Source organism: Rhinoderma darwinii, chromosome 10 (assembly GCF_050947455.1).
Source record: "Rhinoderma darwinii isolate aRhiDar2 chromosome 10, aRhiDar2.hap1, whole genome shotgun sequence".
Lineage (NCBI taxonomy): Eukaryota > Metazoa > Chordata > Amphibia > Anura > Rhinodermatidae > Rhinoderma > Rhinoderma darwinii.
Genome location: NC_134696.1, coordinates 105,929,852 through 105,955,874, shown reverse-complemented (window position 1 = coordinate 105,955,874; position 26,023 = coordinate 105,929,852). Strand labels below are relative to the sequence as shown.

The 26,023-nt window shown below is 40.0% G+C and overlaps 1 protein-coding gene across 3 annotated transcripts; it reads left to right on the top strand.

The window, feature by feature from the left end:
* The first annotated feature begins 16,034 nt into the window (after positions 1-16,034).
* On the top strand, positions 16,035-24,560 carry SZRD1 (SUZ RNA binding domain containing 1). 3 transcript variants are annotated; one of them, XM_075840568.1, is made up of 5 exons: positions 16,035-16,159; positions 17,513-17,562; positions 20,378-20,482; positions 20,753-21,001; positions 21,981-24,560. In XM_075840568.1, the coding sequence occupies exons 1-5, from the start codon at positions 16,109-16,111 to the stop codon at positions 22,081-22,083; spliced, it is 558 nt and encodes a 185-aa protein (XP_075696683.1). In that variant the 5' UTR covers positions 16,035-16,108; the 3' UTR covers positions 22,084-24,560. The 3 variants fall into 3 exon arrangements, with proteins under 3 accessions (XP_075696683.1, XP_075696684.1, XP_075696685.1); XM_075840569.1 differs by lacking the exon at positions 20,378-20,482; XM_075840570.1 differs by lacking the exons at positions 17,513-17,562; positions 20,378-20,482.
* The last annotated feature ends 1,463 nt before the right edge of the window (positions 24,561-26,023 follow it).

The following is a 26,023-nucleotide window of genomic DNA, read 5'->3' as shown; positions in this document are numbered from 1 at the left end:
CCTACATAATCTGATCGGCGCTGGAATGTAGATAACAGTGGTCCTAGTAATATAGAGGCTGTCACCAGATTATAAGTGCCCTGTCTCCTACATAATGTGATCGGCGCTGGAATGTAGATAACAGTGGTCCTAGTAATATAGAGGCTGTCACCAGATTATAAGTGCCCTGTCTCCTACATGATGTGATCGGTGCTGTAATGTAGATAACAGTGGTCCTAGTAATAAAGAGGCTGTCACCAGATTATAAGTGCCCTCTCTCCTACATAATGTGATCGGCGCTGTAATGTAGATAACAGTGGTCCTAGTAATATAGAGGCTGTCACCAGATTATAAGTGCCCTGTCTCCTACATAATGTGATCGGTGCTGTAATGTAGATAACAGTGGTCCTAGTAATAAAGAGGCTGTCACCAGATTATAAGTGCCCTCTCTCCTACATAATGTGATCGGCGCTGTAATGTAGATAACAGTGGCTTTTATTTTGAAAAACTATCATTTTTGAGCAAATTATGAGCAATTTTAGATTTATGCTAATTAGTTTCTTAATACACAACTGGGCGTGTTTTTACTTTTTATCAACTGGCCGTTTCACAAGAAGTGTATAACGCTGACCAATCAGTGACCAATCAGTGACCAATCAGCTTCATACACTTCTCTTCATTCATTTTTAGTGCGATTGGAGTTTGAAGAAAAACGGGACCAACGGTGCTGCTTAGATAAAGATAATCCACGAACATTCCAGTGGGTGAAGTAAAATAAAGGATTTATTGTCAACAGGCTACGCGTTTCGACGCCGTACCGGCGTCTTCCTCAGAGCCTGAGGAAGACGCCGGTACGGCATCGAAACGCGTAGCCTGTTGACAATAAATCCTTTATTTTACTTCACCCACTGGAATGTTCGTGGATTATCTTTATCTAAGCAGCGCCGTTGGTCCCGTTTTTCTTCAAACTCCAATCGCACTATAATTTGACAGCAAACCTGTTTTGACTGTGATGTGGACCTGGCTGCAGCTTTTCAAGCCTTATTGACACCTTAAGGTGTCCACCACCCGAGGTGAGCGTAATCATCGCATCCACCACTTTTCTGATAGCTTATCAGACCCTCATTTGTGGCGCCGTGTCTCTTTTCTAATTTATTTTTCATTCATTTTTAGCAGTACTCTCAACACAGCGTGATTTCGCGAGATCACGTAGTGCTGTCATTCACAGAAACTTTACCGAAGTGTCGGGAGTGTGAATAGACATCGCGTCCTGGCTAGAGGTGACGTCTATTCACTCCCAAGACACCTCGGTAAAGTTAATATGGGTGTATGTGACAGCACAGTGTGATCTCGCGAGATCACGCTGTGCTGAGTACAAATGGACATGAATGGGGAGAAGTGTATGACGCTGATTGGTTACTGATTGGTCAACGTCATACACTTTTCTGTGAAACGCCCAGTTGATAAAAAGTAAAAACACGCCCAGTTGGTCATTAAGAAACAAATTAGCATAAATCTAAAATTGCTCATAACTTGCTAAAAAATGATCGTTTTTCAAAATAAAAACCACTGTTATCTACATTATAGCGCCGATCACATCATGTAGGAGATATGGCACTTATAATCTGCTGACAGCCTTGTAATGCTGGTTCAAGTCCCCTAGGGGGACTAATAAATGGTGTAAAAATTTTTTTTAGTGGTGAAAAAAATAAAAAGAAATATTAAAACTTAAAAAACAAAACCTTTTCCCATTTTCCCCTAAAGTAATGTGTGTGTGTGTATATATATAAAGTAAACAAAATTGGTATCGCTGCGCCCGTAAAAGTCTGAACTATTACAATATAGCGTTATTTAAAACGCACGTGAACGCCGTAAAAAATGTAAAACGCCAAAATCGCTGTTTTTTGGTCAGCTCATCCACAGCTCATCCCGCAAAAAATTAAAAAGTTCTGGCTCTCAGAATGCGGCGACACAAAACATTATTTTTTTTTTTAATACAAAGTTTGTTATCAATAAAAGTTGTAAAATATATAAAAAAACGATATAAATTTGGTATCATCGTCATCGTATTGAGCCACAGAATAAAGGTAAGTTGTTGTTTTTACCGCATGGTGAAAGCCATAAAACGAAACCCCCCAAAAAAATGGCGTTTTTTCCAACTTCAGCCCGCAAATAATTTTTTTTCAGTTTCCCAGTACATTATATGGAACTATAAATGGTACCAAAAGAAACTACAACTCCCCCCACAAAAAATAAGCCCTCACACTGGTCTATAGATGGAAAAAAGTTATGGCTCTTGGAATGCGGGGAGTGAAAAACGAAAATCAAAAAATGGCTTCGTCCCGAAGGGGTTAAAAGATGATTTTAGAGATTTTGATGCATCTGAAAAAAACCTACAGGGGAATGTTTGTAAATATTGTCAGGTCATGTATTACTGAATGGTCGTGGGTCAAGGGGTTAACACTACCAGAGAGGTTCCCAGTAAATATACAATGAATTCAAAACAATTCTATCTGCCCTGCAATTTCGTTATAATAAATATATCCTATATAATTACAGCTCCAGAACCAAGATCATACATATATACAGCACCAGAACAAAGCTCAGTACATATATACAGCACCAGAACCAAGCTCAGTACATATATACAGCTCCAGAACCAAGCTCAGTACATATATACAGCACCAGAACAAAGCTCAGTACATATATACAGCTCCAGAACCAAGCTCAGTACATATATACAGCTCCAGAACCAAGCTCAGTACATATATACAGCACCAGAACAAAGCTCAGTACATATATACAGCTCCAGAACCAAGCTCAGTACATATATACAGCTCCAGAACCAAGCTCAGTACATATATACAGCACCAGAACCAAGATCAGTACATATATACAGCACCAGAACAAAACTCAGTACATATAAATACCACCAGAACCAAGCTCAGTACATATATACAGTACCAGAACCAAGCTCAGTACATATATACAGCACCAGAACAAAGCTCATACATAAATACAGCGCCAGAACTAATCTCACTACATATATACAGCCCCAGAACAAAACTCAGTACATATAAATACCACCAGAACCAAGCTCAGTACATATATACAACACCAGAACCAAGCTCAGTACATATATACAGCTCCAGAACCAAGATCAGTACATATATACAGCACCAGAACACAGCTCATTACATAAATACAGCACCAGAACAAAGCTCAGTACATATATACAGCATCAGAACAAAGCTCAGTACATATATACAGCACCAGAATCAAGCTCATTACATAAATACAGCACCAGAACAAAGCTTAGTACATATGTACAACAGTAGAACCGAGCTCAGTACATATATACAGCACTAGAACAAAGCTCAGTACATATATATACAGCACCAGAACAAAGCTCATTACATATATACAGCACCAGAACAAAGCTCAGTACATATATACAACACCAGAACAAAGCTCATACATATATACAGCGCCAGAACAAAGCTCAGCACATATATACAGCACTAGAACCAAGCTCAGTACATATATACATCACCAGAACAAAACTTAGTATATATATATACAGCTCCAGAACCACACTCACTACATAAATAGAGCACCAGAACCGAGCTCATTACATATAAACAATACCAGAACAAAGCTCAGTACATATATACTGCTCCAGAACCAAGCTCAGTACATATATACAATACCATAACCAAGCTCAGTACATAAATACAGCACCAGAACAAAGCTCATTGCTTATATACAGCACCAGAACAAAGCTCAGTACATATATACAGCACCAGAACAAAACTCAGTACATATATACAGCACCAGAACAAAGCTCTGTACATAAATACAGCACCAGAACAAGGCTCAATACAGATATACAGCACCAAAACTAAGCTTAGTACATATATACAGCACCGGAAAAAATAGCTCAGTACATATATACAACACCAGAACCAAGCTCAGTACATATATACAGCACCAGTACAAAGCTCAGCACATATATGAAGTACCAGAACCAAGCTCAGTACATATATACAGCACCAGAACAAAGCTCAGTACATAAATACAAGCAATTACTAAGGGGTGGACCTCAGTAGTTGGTGGGCGCAAAGGATTCAAAATGTATAGAGTGCCTACCGGCAAACAGCCCTTTTTTCCCAACCACCAAAATTAAAATATAAGGTTTAATTGATATAGACGACCATCAACAGACTACATAGAAGTTAAAATTCCTGGTCCATTGCTGATAGAGATCAGCATAGTGCAATGTGTGGTTATTCAAAGAAGCAAGGTGCTAACGGCTGCAGACCGCAGCACCACATTGTAAGTTAAATTACTAAGAGACCAGCAGGACCAGAGTTAAAAATTCAAAAGAGCCCCCCCCCCCCCACACTATAACTGAATTTTATATATCAATGTCCAGGAGACTAATTACTGTGATCCTGAACTACCAGATAAGCATTCCATCTACTATGCAGCAAATACAAATTCTTCAAACTGCAAGCTGTAGAGGAGAGCTACACTAATACTGCCCGCTATGTACAAGAATATAACTACTCTAATACTGCCCCCTATATACAAGAATATAACTACTATAATACTGTCCCTATATACAAGAATATAACTACTCTAATACTGCCCCCTATATACAAGAATATAACTACTATAATACTGCTCCTATATACAAGAATATAACTACTATAATACTGCCCCCTATATACAAGAATATAACTACTATAATACTGCCCCCTCTATACAAGAATATAACTACTATAATACTGCTCCTTTATACAAGAATATAACTACTATAATACTGCACCCTATATACAAGAATATAACTGCTATAATACTGCCCTCTATATACAAGAATATAACTACTATAATACTGCCCCCTATATACAAGAATATAACTACTATAATACTGCCCCCTATATACAATAATATAACTACTATAATACTGCCCCCTATATACAAGAATATAACTACTATAATACTACCCCCTATATACAAGAATATAACTACTATAATACTGCCCCTATATACAAGAATATAACTACTATAATACTGTCCCCTATATACAAGAATATAACTACTATAATACTGCCCCTATATACAAGAATATAACTACTATAATACTGCCCCCTATATACAAGAATATAACTACTATAATACTGCCCCTATATACAAGAATATAACTACTATAATACTGCCCCTATATACAAGAATATAACTACTCTAATACTGCCCCCTATATACAAGAATATAACTACTCTAATACTGCCCCCTATATACAAGAATATAACTACTATAATACTGCCCCTATATACAAGAATATAACTACTATAATACTGCCCCTATATACAAGAATATAACTACTATAATACTGCCCCTATATACAAGAACATAACTACTATAATACTGCCCCTATATACAAGAATATAACTACTATAATACTGCCCCTATATACAAGAATATAACTACTATAATACTGCCCCTATATACAAGAACATAACTACTATAATACTGCCCCTATATACAAGAATAGAACTACTATAATACTGCCCCTATATACAAGAACATAACTACTATAATACTGCCCCCTATATACAGGAATATAACTACTATAATACTGCTCCTATGTACAAGAATATAACTACTCTAATACTGCCCCCTATATACAAGAATATAACTACTATAATACTGCCCCTATATACAAGAATATAACTACTATAATACTGCTCCTATATACAAGAATATAACTACTATAATACTGCCTCCTATATACCAGAATATAACTACTATAATACTGCTTCCTATATACAAGAATATAACTACTATAATACTGCACCCTATATACAAGAATATAACTACTATAATACTGCTCCTATATACAAGAATATAACTACTATAATACTGCTCCTATATACAAGAATATAATTACTATAATACTGCCCCTATATACAAGAATATAACTACTATAATACTGATCCTATATACAAGAATATAAGTACTATAATACTGCCCCTATATACAAGAATATAACTACTATAATACTGCCCCTATATGCAAGAATATAACTACTATAATACTGCCCCCTATATACAAGAATATAACTACTATAATAATGCTCCTATATACAAGAATATAAGTACTATAATAATGCCCCTATATACAAGAATATAACTACTATAATACTGCCCCTATATACAAGAATATAATTACTATAATACTGCTCCTATATACAAGAATATAAGTACTATAATACTGCCCCTATATACAAGAATATAACTACTATAATACTGCCCCTATATACAAGAATATAACTACTATAATACTGCCCCTATATGCAAGAATATAACTACTATAATACTGCCCCCTATATACAAGAATATAACTACTATAATACTGATCCCATATACAAGAATATAACTACTATAATACTGCTCATATATACAAGAATATAACTACTATAATACTGCTCCTATATACAAGAATATAACTACTATAATACTGCCCCTATATACAAGAATATAACTACTATAATACTGCTACTATATACTAGAATATAACTACTATAATACTGCTCCTATATACAAGAATATAACTACTATAATACTGCTCCTATATACAAGAATATAACTACTATAATACTGCTCCTATATACAAGAATATAACTACTATAATACTGCTTCTATATACAAGAATATAACTACTATAATACTGACCCCTATATACAAGAATATAACTACTATAATACTGCTCCTATATTCAAGAATACAACTACTATAATACTGCCCCTTATATACAAGAATATAACTACTATAATACTGCTCGTATATACAAGAATATAACTACTATAATACTGCCCCCTATATACAAGAATATAACTACTATAATACTGCCCCTATATACAAGAATATTACTACTATAATACTGCTCCTATATACAAGAATATAACTACTATAATACATCTCCTATATACAAGAATATAACTATTATAATACTGCCCCATATACAAGAATATAACTACTATAATACTGCCCCTATATATAAGAATATAACGACTATAATACTGCCTCCTATATACAATATAACTACTATAATACTGCCCCTATATACAATATAACTACTATAATACTGCCCCTATATACAAGAATATAACTCCTATAATACTACTATTACTATTAGTATATTCTTGTATATAGGGGGCCAGTATTATAGTAGTTATATTCTTGTATATAGGTGCAGAATTATAGTAGTTATATTCTTGTATATAGGGGCCAGTAATATAGTAGTTATATTCTTGTATATAGGGGGTAGTATTATAGTAGTTATATTCTTGTATATAGGAGCAGTATTATAGTAGTTATATTCTTGTATATAGGGGGCAGTATTATAGTAGTTATATTCCTGTATATAGGGGTAGTATTATAGTAGTTATATTCTTGTATATAGGGGGCAGTATTATAGTAGTTATATTCTTGTATATAGCGGGCAGTATTATAGTAGTTATATTCTTGTATATAGAGGCAGTATTATAGTAGTTATATTCTTGTATATAGGAGCAGTATTATAGTAGTTATATTCTTGTATATAGGAGCAGTATTATAGTAGTTATATTCTTGTATATAGGAGCAGTATTATAGTAGTTATATTCTTGTATATAGGGGCAGTATTATAGTAGTTATATTCTTGTATATAGGAGCAGTATTATAGTAGTTATATTCTTGTATATAGGAGCAGTATTATAGTAGTTATATTCTTGTATATAGGAGCAGTATTATAGTAGTTATATTCTTGTATATAGGGGCAGTATTATAGTAGTTATATTCTTGTATATAGGGGGCAGTATTATAGTAGTTATATTCTTGTGTATAGGGAGCAGTATTAGGGCGGGTTCACACATAGCGGAATTTCACTTAAATTCCGCTGCGGACACTCCGCAGCGTTAATCCGCAGCGGAGCCGTTTCTCCATTGACTTTCACTTTAATTTAGCAGTGTTCGTTTACACGATGCGTACAATTCCGCTGCGGAGCATAGGCTGCGGAGCGGAATTTGGTGTCCGCAGCATGCTCTGTCTGTTGCGGAGCAGTGGCGGACTGGTTGCGGACTCATGGCGGAATTTCTCCATTGACTTCAATGGAGAGTCAAAATTCCGCAATGAAGTCCGCAGATCTTATGTGTGCTGCGGAGCGTATTGTTTTTACTACCATGACATTTCTTCATTCTGGCTGGACCTATGTATTTCTAGGTCTACAGCCAGACTGAGGAAGTCAATGGGGCTCCCGTAATGACGGGAGCGTTGCTAGGAGACGTCTGTAAATAGTCACTGTCCAGGGTGCTGAAAGAGTTACGCGATCGGCAGTAACTGTTTCTGCACCCGGGACAGTGACTACCGATCTCAATATACATGTATCTGTAAAAAAAAATATAAGTTCATACTTACCGAGAACTCCCTGCGTCTGTCTCCAGTCCGGCCTCCCAGGATGACGTTTCAGTGTAAGTGACGGCTGCAGCCAATCACAGGCCAAGCACAGGCTGCAGCGGTCACATGGACTGGAGCGTCATCCAGGGAGGTCGGGCCGGATGCCGAAAGAGGGACGCGTCACCAAGACAACGGGCGGTAAGTATGAAATTCTTTGACTTTCACTAGGGAAAGTGCTGTCCCTTCTCTCTATCCTGCACTGAATAGGGAGAAGGGAAGCACTTTTCCTGCAGTCCGCAGCGGCCAGTCCGCATCAATTTTCTGCACATTTTGTGCAGATCCGCTGCAGAATCTGCAACGCAGATTCTGTGCGGCATTGATGCGGACAGTTGCGGAGGAATTCCGCCATGTGTGGTCATGCCCTTATAGTAGTTATATTCTTGTATATAGGAGCAGTATTATAGTAGTTATATTCTTGTATATAGGGGGTAGTATTATAGTAGTTATATTCTTGTATATAGGGGGCAGTATTATAGTAGTTATATTCTTGTATATAGGGGGTAGTATTATAGTAGTTATATTCTTGTATATAGCGGGCAGTATTATAGTAGTTATATTCTTGTATATAGGAGCAGTATTATAGAAGTTATATTCTTGTATATAGGGAGCAGTATTATAGTAGTTATATTCTTGTATATAGGGGGCAGTATTATAGTAGTTATATTCTTGTATATAGGAGCAGTATTATAGTAGTTATATTCTTGTATATAGGGGCAGTATTATAGTAGTTATATTCTTGTATATAGGGGGCAGTATTATAGTAGTTATATTCTTGTATATAGGGGGCAGTATTATAGTAGTTATATTCTTGTATATAGGGGGCAGTATTATAGTAGTTATATTCTTGTATATAGGGGCAGTATTATAGTAGTTATATTCTTGTATATAGGGGGCAGTATTATAGTAGTTATATTCTTGTATATAGGGGGCAGTATTATAGTAGTTATATTCTTGTATATAGGAGCAGTATTATAGTAGTTATATTCTTGTATATAGGGAGCAGTATTATAGTAGTTATATTCTTGTATATAGGGGGCAGTATTATAGTAGTTATATTCTTGTATATAGGGGCAGTATTATAGTAGATATATTCTTGTATATAGGAGCAGTATTATAGTAGTTATATTCTTGTATATAGGAGCAGTATTATAGTAGTTATATTCTTGTATATAGGGGCAGTATTATAGTAGTTATATTCTTGTATATAGGAGCAGTATTATAGTAGTTATATACTTGTATATAGGGGGCAGTATTATAGTAGTTATATTCTTGTATATAGGGGCAGTATTATAGTAGTTATATTCTTGTATATAGGGGCAGTATTATAGTAGTTATATTCTTGTATATAGGAGCAGTATTATAGTAGTTATATTCTTGTATATAGGAGCAGTATTATAGTAGTTATATTCTTGTATATAGGAGCAGTATTATAGTAGTTATATTCTTGTATATAGGGCACTATTATAGAAGTTATATTCTTGTATATAGGGGAGAAGTATTATAGTAGTTATATTCTTGTATATAGGGGGCAGTATTATAGTAGTTATATTCTTGTATTTAGGAGGCAGTATTATAGTAGTTATATTCTTGTATATAGGGAGCAGTATTATAGTAGTTATATTCTTGTATATAGGGGGCAGTATTATAGTAGTTATATTCTTGTATATAGGGGGCAGTATTATAGTAGTTATATTCTTGTATATAGGGGGCAGTATTATAGTAGTTATATTCTTGTATATAGGAGGCAGTATTATAGTAGTTATATTCTTGTATATAGGAGTGTATTATAGTAGTTATATTCTTGTATATAGGGGCAGTATTATAGTAGTTATATTCTTGTATATAGGAGCAGTATTATAGTAGTTATATTCTTGTATATAGGAGGCAGTATTATAGTAGTTATATTCTTGTATATAGGGGGCAGTATTATAGTAGTTATATTCTTGTATATAGGGGGCAGTATTATAGTAGTTATATTCTTGTATATAGGAGCAGTATTATAGTAGTTATATTCTTGTATATAGGGGCAGTATTATAGTAGTTATATTCTTGTATATAGGAGCAGTATTATAGTAGTTATATTCTTGTATATAGGAGGCAGTATTATAGTAGTTATATTCTTGTATATAGGGGGCAGTATTATAGTAGTTATATTCTTGTATATAGGGGGCAGTATTATAGTAGTTATATTCTTGTATATATAGGGGGCAGTATTATAGTAGTTATATTCTTGTATATAGGGGGCAGTATTATAGTAGTTATATTCTTGTATATAGGAGCAGTATTATAGTAGTTATATTCTTGCATACAGGGGGCAGTATTATAGTAGTTATATTCTTGTATATAGGAGCAGTATTATAGTAGTTATATTCTTGTATATAGGGGCAGTATTATAGTAGTTATATTCTTGTATATAGGGGTAGTATTATAGTAGTTATATTCTTGTATATAGGGGTAGTATTATAGTAGTTATATTCTTGTATATAGGGGCCAGTATTATAGTAGTTATATTCTTGTATATAGGAGCAGTATTATAGTAGTTATATTCTTGTATATAGGGGGCAGTATTATAGTAGTTATATTCTTGTATATAGGGGGCAGTATTATAGTAGTTATATTCTTGTATATATAGGGGGCAGTATTATAGTAGTTATATTCTTGTATATAGGGGGCAGTATTATAGTAGTTATATTCTTGTATATAGGGGTAGTATTATAGTAGTTATATTCTTGTATATAGGGGGTAGTATTATAGTAGTTATATTCTTGTATATAGGGGGCAGTATTATAGTAGTTATATTCTTGTATATAGGAGCAGTATTATAGTAGTTATATTCTTGTATATAGGGGGTAGTATTATAGTAGTTATATTCTTGTATATAGGGGGCAGTATTATAGTAGTTATATTCTTGTATATAGGGGGTAGTATTATAGTAGTTATATTCTTGTATATAGCGGGCAGTATTATAGTAGTTATATTCTTGTATATAGGAGCAGTATTATAGAAGTTATATTCTTGTATATAGGGAGCAGTATTATAGTAGTTATATTCTTGTATATAGGGGGCAGTATTATAGTAGTTATATTCTTGTATATAGGAGCAGTATTATAGTAGTTATATTCTTGTATATAGGGGCAGTATTATAGTAGTTATATTCTTGTATATAGGGGGCAGTATTATAGTAGTTATATTCTTGTATATAGGGGGCAGTATTATAGTAGTTATATTCTTGTATATAGGGGGCAGTATTATAGTAGTTATATTCTTGTATATAGGGGGCAGTATTATAGTAGTTATATTCTTGTATATAGGGGGCAGTATTATAGTAGTTATATTCTTGTATATAGGGGGCAGTATTATAGTAGTTATATTCTTGTATATAGGAGCAGTATTATAGTAGTTATATTCTTGTATATAGGGAGCAGTATTATAGTAGTTATATTCTTGTATATAGGGGGCAGTATTATAGTAGTTATATTCTTGTATATAGGGGCAGTATTATAGTAGATATATTCTTGTATATAGGAGCAGTATTATAGTAGTTATATTCTTGTATATAGGAGCAGTATTATAGTAGTTATATTCTTGTATATAGGGGCAGTATTATAGTAGTTATATTCTTGTATATAGGAGCAGTATTATAGTAGTTATATACTTGTATATAGGGGGCAGTATTATAGTAGTTATATTCTTGTATATAGGGGCAGTATTATAGTAGTTATATTCTTGTATATAGGGGCAGTATTATAGTAGTTATATTCTTGTATATAGGAGCAGTATTATAGTAGTTATATTCTTGTATATAGGAGCAGTATTATAGTAGTTATATTCTTGTATATAGGAGCAGTATTATAGTAGTTATATTCTTGTATATAGGGCACTATTATAGAAGTTATATTCTTGTATATAGGGGAGAAGTATTATAGTAGTTATATTCTTGTATATAGGGGGCAGTATTATAGTAGTTATATTCTTGTATTTAGGAGGCAGTATTATAGTAGTTATATTCTTGTATATAGGGAGCAGTATTATAGTAGTTATATTCTTGTATATAGGGGGCAGTATTATAGTAGATATATTCTTGCATATAGGGGGCAGTATTATAGTAGTTATATTCTTGTATTTAGGAGGCAGTATTATAGTAGTTATATTCTTGTATATAGGGAGCAGTATTATAGTAGTTATATTCTTGTATATAGGGGGCAGTATTATAGTAGTTATATTCTTGTATATAGGGGGCAGTATTATAGTAGTTATATTCTTGTATATAGGGGGCAGTATTATAGTAGTTATATTCTTGTATATAGGAGGCAGTATTATAGTAGTTATATTCTTGTATATAGGAGTGTATTATAGTAGTTATATTCTTGTATATAGGGGCAGTATTATAGTAGTTATATTCTTGTATATAGGAGCAGTATTATAGTAGTTATATTCTTGTATATAGGAGGCAGTATTATAGTAGTTATATTCTTGTATATAGGGGGCAGTATTATAGTAGTTATATTCTTGTATATAGGGGGCAGTATTATAGTAGTTATATTCTTGTATATAGGAGCAGTATTATAGTAGTTATATTCTTGTATATAGGGGCAGTATTATAGTAGTTATATTCTTGTATATAGGAGCAGTATTATAGTAGTTATATTCTTGTATATAGGAGGCAGTATTATAGTAGTTATATTCTTGTATATAGGGGGCAGTATTATAGTAGTTATATTCTTGTATATAGGGGGCAGTATTATAGTAGTTATATTCTTGTATATATAGGGGGCAGTATTATAGTAGTTATATTCTTGTATATAGGGGGCAGTATTATAGTAGTTATATTCTTGTATATAGGAGCAGTATTATAGTAGTTATATTCTTGCATACAGGGGGCAGTATTATAGTAGTTATATTCTTGTATATAGGAGCAGTATTATAGTAGTTATATTCTTGTATATAGGGGCAGTATTATAGTAGTTATATTCTTGTATATAGGGGTAGTATTATAGTAGTTATATTCTTGTATATAGGGGTAGTATTATAGTAGTTATATTCTTGTATATAGGGGCCAGTATTATAGTAGTTATATTCTTGTATATAGGAGCAGTATTATAGTAGTTATATTCTTGTATATAGGGGGCAGTATTATAGTAGTTATATTCTTGTATATAGGGGGCAGTATTATAGTAGTTATATTCTTGTATATATAGGGGGCAGTATTATAGTAGTTATATTCTTGTATATAGGGGGCAGTATTATAGTAGTTATATTCTTGTATATAGGGGTAGTATTATAGTAGTTATATTCTTGTATATAGGGGCCAGTATTATAGTAGTTATATTCTTGTATATAGGAGCAGTATTATAGTAGTTATATTCTTGTATATAGGGGGCAGTATTATAGTAGTTATATTCTTGTATATAGGGGGCAGTATTATAGTAGTTATATTCTTGTATATATAGGGGGCAGTATTATAGTAGTTATATTCTTGTATATAGGGGGCAGTATTATAGTAGTTATATTCTTGTATATAGGAGCAGTATTATAGTAGTTATATTCTTGCATACAGGGGGCAGTATTATAGTAGTTATATTCTTGTATATAGGAGCAGTATTATAGTAGTTATATTCTTGTATATAGGGGCAGTATTATAGTAGTTATATTCTTGTATATAGGGGTAGTATTATAGTAGTTATATTCTTGTATATAGGGGCCAGTATTATAGTAGTTATATTCTTGTATATAGGAGCAGTATTATAGTAGTTATATTCTTGTATATAGGGGCAGTATTATAGTAGTTATATTCTTGTATATAGGGGCAGTATTATAGTAGTTATATTCTTGTATATAGGAGCAGTATTATAGTCGTTATATTCTTGTATATAGGAGCAGTATTATAGTAGTTATATTCTTGTATATAGGGGCAGTATTATAGTAGTTATATTCTCGTATATAGGGAGCAGTAGTATAGTAGTTATATTCTTGTATATAGGGGGCAGTATTATAGTAGTTATATTCTTGTATATAGGGGGCAGTATTATAGTAGTTATATTCTTGTATATATTAGCAGTATTATAGTAGTTATATTCTTGTATATAGGAGCAGTATTATAGTAATTATATTCTTGTATATAAGGGCAGTATTATAGTAGTTATATTCTTGTATATAGGAGCAGTATTATAGTAGTTATATTCTTGTATATAGGGGCAGTATTATAGTAGTTATATTCTTGTATATAGGTGCAGTATTATTGTAGTTATATTCTTGTATATAGGAGCAGTATTATAGTAGTTATATTCTTGTATATAGGAGCAGTATTATAGTAGTTATATTCTCGTATATAGGGAGCAGTAGTATAGTAGTTATATTCTTGTATATAGGGGGCAGTATTATAGTAGTTATATTCTTGTATATAGGGGGCAGTATTATAGTAGTTATATTCTGGTATCACACGCTTAGTAAAATACGGCTGAAAATCTGGAGCTGTTTTCAAGCGAAAACAGCTCCTGATTTTCAGACGTTTTTGTAACTACTCGCGTTTTTCGCGGTGTATTTTACGGACGTTATTGGAGCTGTTTTTCAATGGAAAACGGCTACAAAAATGTCCCAAGAAGTGACATATACTTCTTTTTTGCGGGCGTCTTTTTACGCGCCGTATTTTAAAATTAAGCCTTGTGGGAACAGAACACCGTAAATCCCATTGTAAGCAATGGGCAGATGTTTGGAGACGTAAGGGTATGTGCACACGACCTATTTTCAGACGTAATTCGAGCGTTTTACGCCTCGAATTACGCCTGAAAAAACTGCTCCAAAACGTCTGCAAACATCTGCCCATTGCTGGAAATGGGTCTTATGATGTTCTGTTCCCACAAGGTGTAAGGTTACGCGTCGCTGTCAAAAGACACCCGCATCAAAGACGTGCAGGACACTTCAGCTGGGTTCACACACCCTATTTACGGACGTCATTTGGGCGTTTTAACCTTGAATTACGTCCGAAAATACAGCTCCAATGCGCCGGCAAACATCTGCCCATTCATTTGAATGGGTCTTACGATGTTCTGTGCCGAAGGTCATTTTTTTACGCGCCGCTGTCAAAAGATGGCGCGTAAAAAAGACGCCCGTGTCAAAGAAGTGCCTGTCACTTCTTGGGACGTAATTGGAGCCGTTTTCCATTGGCACCATAGAAAAACAGCTCCAATTACGTCCGTAATGGACGCAGCGAAAAACGCCTGCCCTTGCCTTTACGTCTGAAATTCCGGAGCTGTTTTCTCCTGAAAACAGCTCTGTAATTTCAGGCGTATCGGACGTGTACGTGTGAACATACCCAAACAGCTCCAAAAATAGCCGTATTCAACGCCGAAATAAACGCGAGTTCCTTAAAAAACGGCTGAAATCAGGAGCTGTTTTCCCTTGATAACAGCTCCGTATTTTCAGCCGTATTTTGATAACACATAGCTTCAGTGTCTTTTGGGTGTAACAACATGGCGCTGAGGAGGCTTTCTAAACATGTGACATGTTTGTCTTCCGGTCACGTGCAGCGTGTCGGTTACGCCCTCAGTGACGGTTACGTGCTAGCTCTCGTGCAGCGCTTGCGCAGTAAAAACCGGTGCTTGGCCTGATTTCCGGCTGCGGCTGAGCGGAAGATGGAAGAAGATGAGGTCGCGGAGAGCTGGGAAGAAGCGGCCGATAGCGGGGTGAGAAGAGTCCGGGGCGGGGTAGAGCCGGTGTGACCCGGTAATGTGGGTGTTTGGCGGGGTTGAGGGTCAGTCGGGGGTTGGTGACCACAGGAGGCGCGTGGTGGCGTCACTTGTCATGGTGGGGGGCGGGTTCCCTCAGTCTCTGTGTCGGGGGGCTCTCCTGCTGCGGCACGTGGTGTGAGTGCGGAGCCTCTGATGGTGTAACATGTAGAGGAGCCCCCCCCTCATTTCCTGTTTGGGGCCCCTCACACCTCCCTCCATGTCAGGGACTACCCCCCCCCCTCATCCCCTGTCAGGAGTTTTCCCCCTCCCTGCATGTTTTGGGGACCCCCTCCCCCCAGTACTTGTTGTTTTGGGGGTTCCTTTACTCTCTGTTCCCCCATGTACACTTCTCCCTCCCCCTCATACATCAGCGGCCCCCTGTTATGTCTGGGGGGGGTGTGATGTGGACCCCCGGTTTAGTACTTTGGGGTCAGCAGGTGTCCGGTGCCGCTACCTCCGCGCTGCTCTAATTACATAACTACAATGTAGACGTGTGAGGACCCCCGGGTGTCCATTACCGCTGATCTCCGGGTCATGTGGTTCCGCTCATCCCTTGGGGTCGGCTGATCGCAGTCTTTGGGGTCTCAGACCCTGGCTGACCTGTTGCTATGATGTGATGGCCCCCCTCTGTAGTAGTGGGGACCCCTCACCCTCCATGTCCTGGTATTTACAGCTAGTCCAGGTTTTGTGTTCACTGACTACAGGTCCTCGTCTTTCGCCGCGCGGTTTATTTCCGGTAACTTCTCGTCCGCTGCCGTGACTGCGGATATTTGGTGGGCTCATTATTAGCAGCCGGTATCACCGCCTATATATAGTGTGTGTCCCCCCACCCCTGTGCCTATTTATACCTCCCCGTATAGAACACTTTATTTGGAAGAGGAAACCGACTGAAATCCTGATCGGCTGCCAAGTCCTGACACCCAAGTCCTCGCCCGTCTGACTCCCCGGGGACCGGTCTCTTCTGACGGGTGATGAGGATTTATTCATCAGACTATAATGAGCGGTTACACGACGCGGCTTCTTTATAGTAACGGCTCGCGGCCTGACGTCTCCATCTGATGAGCTTTATATAATCTATTGCTCCCTGGTATCTGCCATTTCAGGCTGGGGGAGGCGGACTGTGGTGTCTGGCGGATTTGTGACCGGAAGTGCCGAAACCTCCAGACCGTTCTCCTCGTAGACACTCCGGGCTGTGGCGTTGAGGGCTTTATATCTGCAACGCTTATCCCCCTCCAGAGTTGTCAGACACGTGAGCGGCTGTCACGCTGAAACGCAGAGTCAGCTTATTGCAATATTCTCCTTTTCCAGGAAATAGATCGACGGTTAGAGAAGAAGCTGCAGATCACACAGAGGGAGAGGTAAGGACTGCGGCTGCACGCTCGTCTGCACTTTCCTTCCTGTAGTAAAGAGAAGTCACCTGACCTGTCTGATGTAGTAATTACTTGTGTTCCCTCTAATATAACAATATATGCGTCGTATCGTCCGAAGACTGTAGGGACACATCTGACAAAGGGAATGGTAGTAGGTGTCAGTTCATAAATTTCTAGGAGGAATAACGGAGCAATGGCACAATGCAGAGTTTAAGAAAATACGTTCCAGAATTATTGTTTTATGTGGAATACGAGTATTTACTAAAACTGACAAGTCAGCAGAGGTGAATGGTGCTCTTTAAGAATCTTTGGGGAAGTGAAGGACCCCCCCCCCCCCTCTCATAATCACTACTTTACATTATACATTACTTATCCTGTATTATACTCCAGAGCTGCACTCACTATTCTGCTGGCGGAGTCACTGTGTACATACATTACTTATCCTGTACTGATCCTGAGTTATATCCTGTATTATACTCCAGAGCTGCACTCACTATTCTGCTGGTGGAGTCACTGTGTACATACATTACATTACTTATCCTGTACTGATCCTGAGTTATATCCTGTATTCTACTCCAGAGCTGCACTCACTATTCTGCTGGTGGAGTCACTGTGTACATACATTACATTACTTATCCTGTACTGATCCCGAGTTACATCCTGTATTATACTCCAGAGCTGCACTCACTATACTGCTGGTGGAGTCACTGTGTACATACATTACATTACTTATCCTGTACTGATCCTGAGTTATATCCTGTATTATACTGCAGAGCTGCACTCACTATTCTGCTGGTGGAGTCACTGTGTACATACATTACATTACTTATCCTGTACTGATCCTGAGTTACATCCTGTATTATACTCCAGAGCTGCACTCACTATTCTGCTGGTGGAGTCGCTGTGTACATACATTACATTACTTATCCTGTACTGATCCTGAGTTACATCCTGTATTATACTCCAGAGCTGCACTCACTATACTGCTGGTGGAGTCACTGTGTACATACATTACATTACTTATCCTGTACTGATCCTGAGTTACATCCTGTATTATACTCCAGAGCTGCACTCACTATACTTCTGGTGGAGTCACTGTGTACATACATTACTTATCCTGTACTGATCCTGAGTTATATCCTGTATTATACCCCAGAGCTGCACTCACTATTCTGCTGGTGGAGTCACTGTGTAGATACATTACATATCCTGTACTGATCCTGAGTTACATCCTGTATTATAGTCCAGAGCTGCACTCACTATTCTGCTGGTGGAGTCACTGTGTACATACATTACTTATCCTGTACTGATCCTGAGTTACATCCTGTATTATACTCCAGAGCTGCACTCACTATTCTGATGGTGGAGTCACTGTGTACATACATTACTTATCCTGTACTGATCCTGAGTTACATCCTGTATCATACCCCAGAGCTGCACTCACTATTCTGCTGGTGGAGTCACTGTGTACATACATTACATTACTTATCCTGTACTGATCCTGAGTTACATCCTGTATTATAGTCCAGAGCTGCACTCGCTATTCTGCTGGTGGAGTCACTGTGTACATACATTACATTACTTATCCTGTACTGATCCTGAGTTACCTCCTGTATTATACTCCAGAGCTGCACTCACTATTCTGCTGGTGGAGTCACTGTGTACATACATTACATTACTTATCCTGTACTGATCCTGAGTTACATCCTGTATTATACTCCAGAGCTGCACTCACTATTCTGCTGGTGGAGTCACTGTGTACATACATTACTTATCCTGTACTGATCCTGAGTTACATCCTGTATTATACTCCAGAGCTGCACTCACTATTCTGCTGGTGGAGTCACTGTGTACATACATTACATTACTTATCCTGTACTGATCCTGAGTTACATCCTGTATTATACTCCAGAGCTGCACTCACTATTTTGCTGGTGGAGTCACTGTGTACATACATTACATATCCTGTACTGATCCTGAGTTACATCCTGTATTATAGTCCAGAGCTGCACTCACTATTCTGCTGGTGGAGTCACTGTGTACATACATTACATTACTTATCCTGTACTGATCCTGAGTTACCTCCTGTATTATACTCCAGAGCTGCACTCACTATTCTGCTGGTGGAGTCACTGTGTACATACATTACATTACTTATCCTGTACTGATCCTGAGTTACCTCCTGTATTATACTCCAGAGCTGCACTCACTATTCTGCTGGTGGAGTCACTGTGTACATACATTACATTACTTATCCTGTACTGATCCTGAGTTACATCCTGTATTATACTCCGGAGCTGCACTCACTATTCTGCTGGTGGAGTCACTGTGTACATACATTACATTACTTATCCTGTACTGATCCTGAGTTACATCCTGTATTATACTCCAGAGCTGCACTCACTATTCTGCTGGTGGAGTCACTGTGTACATACATTACATTACTTATCCTGTACTGATCCTGAGTTACATGCTGTAATATACTCCAGAGCTGCACTCACTATTCTGCTGGTGGAGTCACTGTGTACATACATTACATTACATATCCTGTACTTATCCTGAGTTATATCATGTATTATACTCCAGAGCTGCACTCACTATTCTGCTGGTGGAGTCACTGTGTACATACATTACATTACATATCCTGTACTTATCCTGAGTTATATACTGTATTATACTCCAGAGCTGCACTCACTATTGTCTATCACTGCGGGCAGTGTTGGGAGGTAGGTGTATGTTGGCAGCCACCTCCTGGCCTGATTGTTTGAGCTGTTAGAGGTTTTATCCGTGTCTTTTTGAATAGATGGACTTTCCTTAGGAGGTTGTGCGCGGTTTTGCGTCACTATCCTGTTTACTTGAATGGAACAACACTGCTATATCCGGCACAGCCGCTACGTCCGTCATGTGTGTAAGTAGGAACGAAAATGAAATAAATGTAAATCAATGAGGAGGTTGTGGCCTTTGTACGAGAGCAGCGGCCTCTTCAGATAGCTGGTCACCGCCACTTCTATAATATTGATGACCGATCCTAAGGAAAGTCCTTTAACAACCCGGATAACCCCCATTCTCAGGTCATTGTTATAATTTTAGTTGTGTTTTCCGTGCCATCAGCGGGCGCAGGACGGAGGCGTGAGCCAGTTATTTGCTGATTTTCAGGGTTGATCTGTTCTGTCTGCAGCAAATCAAAGTCTCCACTCAAAACGCCCGTGGTTATTCAAGACGACTCTCTTCCGGCTGGTCCACCGCCACAGATCAGGATCCTTAAGAGGCCTACGAGCAACGGATTGTCAAGTAACCCCCATGCCAGCAGCCGGCCGACCGTGCCTGTGAAGTCTTTGGCGCAGAGGGAGGCAGAGTACGCAGAAGCCAGGAAACGTATCCTCGGCAGCGCAAGTCCGGAGGAGGAGCCAGAGAAGGCAATTGACAGGCGAGTAATCCACGGTGGGCAGTGATCGGATGTTAATGTCTTGTATACAATGCTAATTGAGTGTTTAAAGGGGTTGTCCACTACCGGACTACTGATCAGTACATGATCTGTGGGGGGTCTGACACCCGGACCCCACAACGATCAGCCACTCCGGCTGCCTGTGGGTAGCGGACGTCCATTCTGAAAGCAGATGCTCCGGTCACAGAATAGCGGCCGAGCTGCAGTACTTCAAGCGAGTGGGAGCAGAGCGGCATTTCTGCAGCAGTCGTCACCTGCGTCCGGCTTCGTACATTTTATACTGTGCAATGACATTCGGTGCACGCAGGAAGCCGGAGCAGCTGATCGGTGCAGGGTCCGGGTGTCAGACCCCCACTGATCATATACTGATGACTTATCCGGTGGATAGGTCATCAGTTGTCCGATAGCGGACAACCCATTTAAAGGGAAGGTGTCGCTAGAATTTTTTTATTTTTTTCAGTTAAACAATTAGTATTTGAGCGATTACACATTGTTTTAATTTTTTCACAAGCCAGGAAATATTATAAATTAGATTCTAATTTATAATATGTCCATGTGGCCACTAGAGGGAGTAGTTCCCAGAATTGCAGCATGGTCAATGTGGTAAAGCAACCTCATTGATTTATGTTGCAAATATGGGGTAGACACACTCTTCTCTAGTGTCCTCACACAATCCCCCCCCCCCCTCCCTTATTCTGGCTAGTGCCAGGAGAAGGAAGGGTTGTGTGCTTGGACCCCCACCTGTCACCAGAACAGAGGGGCTGTAGATCACTTCAGTGCGGTGCCCCTCCTGCAGGCTTCGCCAAAGAGATAGGCAGCCCCTCATTCTGGTGACGGGTGACGGCTTCTCACCTCCCCCGACAATACACTGACCTGTCCCTGTAGACGGGTGACTTATTTTTGATTCCTGTGCCCCGCGCCTCTTCTATCCTGGTTCTGAATGTAATTTCTTGTCTTGTAGGCCTGCCCGAATCAACCAATCAGAGGACACCCGACCATCTAATCACGTGATCCGGCAGCCGCTGGGTCCGGACGGTTCACAAGGTTTCAAACAGTGCAGATAGAGATACGTGGAGAATGACGCCATGGGCCTCACCGGCCTGTCACACCAATGGACATGAGCAGAGGGAGTCGCCTCATTTACTTGCACTTTGATGACCTTTTGCTCCGCCCACTGTGACCTTAAACCCCGTGCACTGTGACCCCCCCTCCGCCACCCCTGTAGTTCCGACCACTGTGATTGGCGCATTGCCACAGGCTGCCCCGGATCTTATCGCAAGGGAAAGTTTGCGCATGTGCAGTATATGGGTGGGCAGGGAGCGGGCAGAGCTGGGGGCGCCCGGTGCCTGCCACTTCTATGGAAGTTACCGCCAGCAATAACGATATGTTAGTCCCGTCTCTAGGGGGAAGCGGGTCTCATGTCCCCCCTCCCCCGTCTCATGAGTTATCTTTGAGTGCATGTCTGCCTCCTCTCGCTGCACAAGACGTTCTCCATGAGGATTCCCCCTCCTCTTCAGGTGTCGTGCGCATGAGCGAGTTTTTAATAGTTGAAAGAGATTATTTTACCAGAGAAAATGAGTTTCTAGTATTGAAGAGCGCGGCGCGGCCGTCGTGGTGCTGGGCGAGGACGGGAGCTGCTGGCGCTCAGGACAGGGACAGTAAATGCCTGTGCTGTCCCGAGAGAACAAAGCCGTGATAGGTGGGAGCAGTGGTCTCCGGTCTCGGCGCGGTCGGGGGTTGTCCATAGTGATGAGACGCGGCGGGTGCTCGGAGGTTCATGTAGAGCGCGGGGCGGCCGTTATGTCAGGACTTGTGCGGGTGACGTACGGAGCTTTTGTGGCCGCTGTGGGCGGAGGTGACGCTCGAGGGTCCGGGGTTTTAGGATCCGCGTCACAACCGCGCTGAAAGCTGAAGTGTGTTTTATCCTGTGCTCTGATCCTCTCGGCGTCCGTATCGCGCCGATGAACGTCTGTTGAGGTATGAAATGTCCGGACGGTGCGGCGGAGCTCGCTGCGCTCCCGCTCATTCTGTATGTTTTAGGGACGTTTGTTTTCTTTTTGTAATCATGGATTTTACATGTAACGATCCCTGAACGGTGGAGGGAAACTACGGGTCCCGGGACCTGCGATGCCAAAATGTCTCCACGGGCCGCCGAGTGTCCACTTCATCCCTCAGTCTCTGACCTGCGAGGAAAGTCTAATTAGGTGCCTTATATAAGACGGAGCTACTGACACATTCCCCTCGGGTGTCATTGGGATCTGTTACAAAGTATCGTAGCTGGAAATGGTAACGGAGCAGCCGGCCATATTACACGCTGCACTCGCCCCATCAAGGGGTTAATCACGGTGCAGTCCTGGACATCGTCCACATCGGCTCCGCAGGGGACGGGTCCGTTTTTGATGGCGGTTTTTCTTCGGAGCTCCTGGACTGGATGTTTTAGTAGCTCTTTTATATAAGTCAGAGTTTTGTAATCATGAATTCAGCTTCAGGAAAGACGTCGCCCGGAACCCCAGAATGTCAGCGCTGCGCTTACATCGTCACAAGCTGGAGGAACGGCTGCGGATCCTTTACTGGTCTGTGGCTCCTTGTTGATAGCCTGTGTGAACAATCCATAAGACAGGATATTTTCAGGCTGTAATCGCCCCGAAAAACGGCTACAAATGTGGGGGCTGCGCACCTCCAAACATCTGCCCATTGATTTCAATGGTAAAAACGGAGTTCCGTTCCCACGGGGCGTTTTTTACACTGCCGTTTTTAAAAACGGCTGCGTAAAAAAACTCTTAAAGTGCAAGTCACTTAAGACGTTTTTGGAGCCGTTTTTCATTGACTCAATAGAAAATAACCAGTCCAAACGCGAGTTACTTAAAAAAGGCTGAAAATCAGGGGCTTTCCCTTGAATACAGCTCCGTATTTTCAGACGGTTTTTTTTAAGCGTGTGAACATAGTCTTATACTCCAGTCAGATCCAGAGCTGCGTTCTGCTGTTTTCCTGGAGCCTCTCATGCTTTCCAGCTCTCTGCTGCCCTCCAGTGGTTGTGTCTAGACAGATCATACCTGGCTAAGGTTCATTGCTGTGGTCATAGATCTCTAATAAATGTGATTTCCTTCTACTTCAGGCTAGTGTAGTCTGGCTGAGCTAATAGATTTTTATCTTCAGGCAGAATTGTGACTGCAGCTCTGGATGTGACTAGAGTATAAGGCGTGATGAAACTCCGGATTATTGAAGCAGGGGATTGTGTTATAAGGAGATGTAATGTGCTTCTGTGGTAGAACTGGCCTCATCAGGAGATGTAGTGGAGCTGAGGTTGTGATCCTGCGCTGCGCGTAGTTACGTTAGCGCCCGGCTCCCGACTGACCTGAATATTACCGGCGACGTCTGCGCTGTCCTGGGGGGGGGGGGTTATGATTTGTTCAGTCCGTTCTTGAACTTCCTGTGTTTTTGGGGGCAGCGCCGCTCCCCGGGAACTCCAGAAGTTTACAGAATCCGGCAGATTAACTTCCCTGATCTTTCTAAATAAACGAGTGTTGTATGATTTACTATGTGCGGTTTGTGGCCTCCATGTTTTTTTTACTGACGGGTGAAGTGTTTTCTGGTGCGCTCACGCTTTATCTGCTGCACAACGGTGAATGTGGCCCCCGGTACGGCTGCAGTCACGCGGCACGGCATGTTGCGCTTCCATTCGTCTGTATGAGGTTATTTCTGCAACCAAACCTGCCGTGTGTGACTGCGCCCTGAGGCCTCGTTCACATCTGCGCTGGTATTTCTGTTCTGTTAGAATAGCAGAACGCCGGTTCCTTTGCATCGTTGGCGCCCCAGGGAACCCGCTGTATTTAATGGTTTCCATCGTGGTGTCTGTGGTTTTACCGTATACGAGAGTGCAGCGCTGGATTTGGACGGATCTGCGACGGATCCTAACGGAGATGTGAACAAGGTCTAATACGTTCCTGTGCCCAGACCAAGCAGCTGTCGGTGTGTTGTGTGGGGCTCGGGCTGCTCACCTGCGTCTTCTCGGTCCTCATCTCATCACACCGGTGACCAGCTCCACCCCAGGGTCACAGCGCAGCGAGTATACAGCAGAAAGCAGACCGTGTCCCTGAAATAATGCAGACCCCCCCAGTCCTGATATCTGTGCATTGCTAGCAGACAGCCCCTCCCCCTATATGAATATTAACCTGTGACGGGGGCGGTGCTGGTGATGACATCATGTTCTACACCATTCTAGGCGGTGGAGCAGCGTGACGTGCGGCCGGCTCCGTGTCTGTGTGTTATGGCTCTATATCCCCCGCTTTCTGCGCCTGTGCTTGGATCCCACGTGTTGCTGTTTCAGCGCGCAGTTCCGTCCCGGAGACGTTAAATGTCTGATATAACCTGCAGACGCGGTTTTACACGAGATTTTCAGAATTGCGTGCTCATGAGGCCAACGTCTAATCGGGACCTGGAGAAAGACTGGCCAGGAGCGTTTTTTGTTACTGTGTGCCAGTGATTTTCAAGTGACCAATCCGTGGGCCGGACCCTCCAGAAGATTTTGGATAGTGATTTTCTCAGGATAATTATGGCGGGATGTGTCGTGTCATCCTCTATACGGCCGCTGCTACATCACGCATGCAGTTCACGTATACGGTCCGTCCCCCCCCCCCCCTGCTTTTAGGCCTCCTGCCCACTTCAGTTTTTTTTCGTCAGGGTGCTCTCCGTTGTTATAACTGATATCACCTGACACATTCATTTCAATGGCGCCATGCACAATTCTGTTTTAACGGAACCGTGCGGCCGTTACGTCAAAAATAGGGCAGGTCCTACTCCTGTCTGTTTTTGACGCAACATTCTTGACCTTTGCATTGATTTTGGTCCGTGAAACAATGGACTGGACACTGAAGCCATCCGTATGCGGTCCGTGATTCACGGAACAGTCATTAGCGGCCTGAACAGCCGACGGAAGTGTGCATGAGGCCTTACGCCACTAACTGCGGTTTATAGAAAATATATATATATATTACACATGGATCA

Bases quoted from the DNA above. Each gene is read 5' to 3' on its own strand.
- SZRD1 (XM_075840568.1), top strand. From the start codon at position 16,109: ATGGAAGAAGATGAGGTCGCGGAGAGCTGGGAAGAAGCGGCCGATAGC. The intron at 16,160-17,512 runs GTGAGAAGAGTC...CTCCTTTTCCAG, and splicing joins AAGAAGCGGCCGATAGCGGG to GAAATAGATCGACGGTTAGA. The intron at 17,563-20,377 runs GTAAGGACTGCG...CTTTTTGAATAG, and splicing joins CAGATCACACAGAGGGAGAG to ATGGACTTTCCTTAGGAGGT.